General features: G+C 53.3%; 1 protein-coding gene across 1 annotated transcript in view; it reads right to left on the reverse strand.

Moving 5' to 3' along the window:
* The window catches only part of LOC107297298 (SPARC-related modular calcium-binding protein 1-like), a 13,139-nt gene extending 10,197 nt beyond the window's left edge, over positions 1-2,942 (reverse strand). Inside the window, exons 1-2 of the mRNA XM_015826660.1 lie at positions 2,832-2,942; positions 25-223 (exon numbers count right to left, since the gene is read on the reverse strand). Of these exons, the coding sequence (XP_015682146.1) occupies positions 25-223; positions 2,832-2,942 (310 nt within the window). The remainder of the gene's footprint in view (positions 1-24; positions 224-2,831) is intronic.
* Positions 2,943-5,528: the final 2,586 nt, after the last annotated feature.

The raw sequence follows: 5,528 nt of genomic DNA on the forward strand, positions 1-5,528 counted from the left end.
CCCCCCCAGTCCTGGTCTCCTCACGGTTGTTCTCGCGCTGGGCGGCTCCTCTGCAGCGGAAACGGGGCCAAACCTGCAGGGTGGGATGGCGACAGCGGGCTTTCTGGAAGGCGCAGGGCGACGGGTAAAACGTCCCGTCGGAGGCACAGACGGGGCGGCCGGGCTCGTGGGGGCACTCGGCCGGGCACGGCACCTGCTCCTGGTCACCCTCCGAGATGAGGAACTGCAAAAAGGGAAGAGGGGCATTCAAATACAGGTGGTCCTCGTCTTGCGACCACCAACGTCCGTTGTTCAGCGAGATGTTTGTTAAGTGAGTTGTCTATCCTGGGGACGGTGCAGACCCCAGGCAGATCTTCAGCTTTCCTCTCCCCCTAGACCAATGTTGTCAAACTTGGCCACGTGAAGACGGGGGAGGACTTCGACTCCCAGAATTCCCCAGCCAGCCAAGCTGGCTGGGGAATTCTGGGAGTCGAAGTCCTCCCCCATCTTCACGGGGCCAAGTTTGAGAAACAGCGCTTGATTCTACAAAGGGCTCTTAGAAAGCTGCCCTCATCAAGCAGACATGATGTCACCCGTCACCTTGACAGGTGGCTCCCGTCTTCTGACAGCGCTTCCTGTGCTGCGTAGACACAGACCCCCCCCCCAAGAGTCTCCCACATCTCGGCTGCCCTTGCTTGCAGGAGGGGGGGGCACTGCTTCTGTGAAGGGTCTTTCAAGAGGACGGTCCTTTTCGGCCCCCACCCCTAGCCTCTAAATCATCCCCAAGGGAAATCGGGGTTATACAGCAATAAATTATTTGCATATTCAGACCAGGAAAAACAGAGGACTCTTCTAGAGAGTGGAGGGGTGGGTGGTGAGCCCATCACCAGGTGACAGTGAGTTCTAGTCTCATCTGAGGCATGAAAGCCGGCTAGGTGACTTTGGGCCAATCGCCAGGAGACGGTGAGTTTCCCAGATGGCGTTCATGCCTAGGGCAGGACTAGAACTCACCGTCTCCTGGTGATTGGCTCAAAATCACCCACCTGGTTTTCACGCCTAAGGCGGGACTAGAACTCACCGTCTCCTGGTGATTGGCCCAAACTCACCACCTGGTTTTCATGCCTAAGCAGGACTAGAACTCACCGTCTCCTGGTGATTGGCATAAACTCACCCACCTGGTTTTCACGCCTAAGGCGGGACTAGAACTCACCGTCTCCTGGTGATTGGCCCAAACTCACCCACCTGGTTTTCATGCCTAAGGCGGGACTAGAACTCGTCTCCTGGTGATTGGCCCAAAGTCACCCAGTCAGCTTCCATGCCTAAGATAGGACTAGAACTCCCCATCTCCTGGTGATTGGCCCAAAGTCACCCACCTGGTTTTCATCTCTAAGGCGGAACTAGAACACACCGTCTCCTGGTGACTGACTCAAAGCCATCCAGTCAAATTCCATACCAAAGGCAGGACTAGAACTCTCCATCTCCTGGTGCATTGGTCCAAAGTCACCCAGCCATCTTTCATGCCTAAGGCGGAACTAGAATTCCCAGCCTCCTGGTGCATTGGCCCAAAGTCACCCAGTCAGCTTGCCCTAATAGAAACTCAGCATTCATCGTGCTTATTGCAGCTTCTCAGGGATGTCCTCGTGGGTGGTCAAAAAAGTCACCCTGGGTGGATCAAAGCTCTACCTGAGGCAGGAGGGAAAGGCACGCATGCTGATCCCTACAAGTGATTGTAAGCAGTTTGCAAGGAGGGGACCTCAAGACTTCAAGTCAGCTCCCGGTGCGGGTTCCCCCCCCCCTTTTTGCTCCAGGACTGAAAGAAGATCGCCCTATTTTACGTGTCCCTTTTTTTCCCCACTGCAAAGTAGTGTCACTCCTTAACGTTGACAAACACACCCGTGGACCTCCTCCTCCTACTCCAACACGGCCCGCTTGGGGAGGCCTACTCCCAGCTCAGCTGCCTCCCAACCCAAATATTAGTGCACATCACTAAAAGGCTGTCAAGGATGGGGATATTTGTTGATTTTGCCGCCGACAATTTAGCGAATCATTTAGCCAAGAGGGTGCTAGTTGTTTTGGTGGGAGACGCACTTGGAAAATGTCGTGGCTCGTAAAACGGTTCCAAATATAACACAGGCCGGTTTGGGGGGAGCAGGGGGGGGGGCTGGATGCTCCTGTGCGCACGTCGGCCGGGTCTGGATACGGAAAAGGCTGCCGTTCTTTGCGATTGGACTTTGGTGGACGCTGGAGTGGAGCCCACCCCAAAAGTACGGGGGCCTAACATCTCAAAGTCTCCCCATATGAAAAACAGGGGGGGGGGCTTTGCTTCCCAGACAAAGCCAGAAGCATTTGACACAGAGAGGTGGCACCTGAAATAAACTCACCACTATGAAAAGCAGTCCTCGGTTTACAACCAGTTTACAAGCCTGATTCGCTTAAGGCTTGCACGATCCACTTAACTGCACTGATTCGCTTACTAACCATGGGGGGGGGGAGGAAACCCCTCATAAAACTGCCTTGCTTAGCCATGCACACACACACACACACACACACGTTTCAGCCGTAAGTCAAGGACCTACCCGTAGTAGCATTACAAAAATTAAAAATACAAACCGCCTCGCTTATCTGGTTTTAGTGGGACAAGAGTTTTTCCCCCTTTTTTTAAAAATTTTATTGCATTTATTGGTTTATTTATCCAATTTATTTGCTGCCCATTTTGTGGTTCGGGCTGCTCTTGATTTTTATTTTTATTTTTTAACCAAAACCCCCAAAACTTGGCAAAAATGTCCCCTGTGGCTTAGGATGGAGCGGTGCAGCGGTGAGGGTGAAGCGCTTGGTTTGAAATCTGGATTTACGGGGGGGACTCTGAACCTCTGAACCAACAGGCCGGGGTAGCGGGTGCGAATAACCCAGCGGGCCTTGATGCCAAAGGTGGAATGCCAGGGGTGGTGTCTGTGTGTTTGCATGTTTGGGAGAAAAAAAAAATCTGCATCTGTTCCACGCGTCTCCGGGGCTCTCAGCAAAGAGGCAGCTGCCATCTGACCACTTGGGTCTTGATTGACTAGCCAGCCGTAGGCATAGCCTGCCTCTTTGTGTCTTGTCTCGGTGCGTGAGTGTGTGTCTGTGTATGTGGTGAGCAACCCAAGCAGCTTATCTTGGCTCCTTGCACGCTGCCCGTAACCGCAGGAGCTGCGGCCAGGAAAATGTGAGTGCTGCGTCAACAGAGTTTGATAGGCAGGCCTGCCTGGTACAACTCTTCGCTCTGTCTCCTCCGTCAGCATCCAAGAAGCTGGGGGCTGCTCCGGGGAGCCCTGCTTTAGGGGCAGGATCTGGGGACCTGGAAAGAGTCGAAAAAGCAGGGAGGGGATGGAGAAGACTTTTTGGGGGGGGCAGGGAAGGTCTGAACCCATGCTCCTCAACCTGGTCGACTTTAAGATGGGTGGATCTCAGCTCCCAGAATTCCCCAGCCAGCATGCTTTAAGATGGGTGGACTTCCTATCCCAGAATTCCCCAGCTGCCATGCTTAAAAATGAGTGGGCTTCCCCTCCCAGAATTCCCTAGCTAGCATTTCTTAAAGATCGGGACCTGGAAAGAGTCGAAAAAGCAGGGAGGGGATGGAGAAGACTTTTTTGGGGGGGGCAGGGAAGCTCTGAACCCATGCTCCTCAACTTGGTCAACTTTAAGATGGGTGGACCTCAGCTCCCAGAATCCCCCAGTCAGCATTGCTGGCTGGGGAATTCTGGGAGTTGAAGTCCACAGGCCTTAAAGCGGCCAAGGTTGGACCCCCCCATCCACTGCCCTGCGGGGAGAAAGAATTATCTCCCTGCAGCCAGAAACCCAGCGAATCCACGAGAAATGAGGGGTTTTTTTGACAATGTTTTCACGACAATCTACAAGCCCCTCTCCAATTCCACGCAGGAGTCTCTTGAGTTGGTACAGGCCCCAATAAGAAGTGGGTTGAGGGAAGGGTAATGGCTTGTTTGGCCGATTATGTGCTTTGCACGCAAATAAATAAACATTTTTTTAAAAAAAATAAATACCGCAATCGCTCCCCGGGGAACGGCTGGCCAAAACCTCTGGCCAGGAATCTACCAAGCTCAGCTCCTCCACATCAATCAAGGTGCTTCTAAATGGACCTTTTGTTTGTCTAAAGTAGCTTTCCACCTTCCTAAAAAGGCACCACTTCATCGGATCAATGCATTTAAAAAAATTAAAAAAATAAAAACCCAAATGCAAGAGCCAAATTCCCCCGCGCTTGCATTTCGCAGCCTGTTTTTTGAAGCCCACCACCGAGAGAGAGAGAGACGTGCCCCGTGGGGGATTCCAGAAAACCCAACCGGTGGGGTTGTCTAGCTTGTCCGAAGCGTGTCTTCTCCCGCTGAGACGTCAGGGACCGAACAGACGTGCCCTGAAGCCCAGCCAGGATCAACAACCCGGAGCCCAACGCCTGGACAGGTGTGTGTGCTACTGGTTGCAGACGTGCCAGATGCCGTCTGCCAACGCAACTTGGTCAAGCAGGCCACTCCAAGCGACAAGACATGCTGCAACGGTTGTAAACAACGCCGGCCTTCAATCCTGGGGGGGGGGAAGGGGGGGCTCTGGGTTGGGGACCAGGAATAAATATTGGAAACTGGCTTTTTTCTGGCTGGGAGAGGCCAGAAATGGAGACAGGGGTGGCCACTTCCAAGGGAGACCTGCAAGGTTTTCAAGACACGCTTCGAGATTAAATCGTAGGCTGGGAGACCCTGGTGCTCCCCTATGAAGTAAGTTTGAGGATTCCTTGTAACACAAAACAAGAGATTTATCGTTGCAAACCAGGATCACTCCAGGAGGAGACACTTGGGTTTTTAGAGTGCAGGCAGTCCTCGACTTACAACGGTTCGTTTAACGACCGTTCCAAGTTACAACGGCACTGAACAAAAGGGACGTAGGACCATTTTCACACTTGCCACAATTGCAGCGTCCCTAGGATCATGCGATCAAAATCCAGACCCTTGGCAACTGGCAAGTGTTTATGACGGTTGCGGCGTCCCGGGGTCACGTGATTCCCCCTTTTACGACCTTCCGACAGGCAAAGCCAATGGGGGAAGCCAGATTCACTTAACAACCGGGTTACTGACTTACCAGCTGCAGTGATTCGCTTAAGGACCGTGGCGAGAAAGGTGGGTCAAATGGGGCAAAACCCGCTTAAGGGATGTCTCGCTTGCAGCATACATTTTGGGGCTGGACTGTGGTCGTAAGGTGAGGACTGCCTGCACAGAATGCTGGGGCCCCTCCCTGGAAGAAATCAAGGCTGTGGGAATGACCCTCCTTTTCTGCCAGCAGTTTGAGAGACAGGTAGCTGGGCCCGGATCTCTCCCTCGCCGCGGCTTTTGCCTCTGGGCTTCGGAGTGGCCGGGCGCTGGCGGTTTCGATGGGCCGTGGGCTGCCCTGCCAGAGCGCACACACACGGCTCTTTCAGCCGTCAGCTGGCAGCATTTGCATGCGCCTCCAGCAAAGATGGCAGAGGAATTTTGCTGAGACTCTCTTCCCTTGCCAGATTCAAAGATCTG

Source organism: Protobothrops mucrosquamatus, unplaced genomic scaffold, assembly GCF_001527695.2.
Source record: "Protobothrops mucrosquamatus isolate PMUCROS unplaced genomic scaffold, P.Mucros_1.0 scaffold3224, whole genome shotgun sequence".
Classification (NCBI taxonomy): Eukaryota; Metazoa; Chordata; class Lepidosauria; order Squamata; family Viperidae; genus Protobothrops; species Protobothrops mucrosquamatus.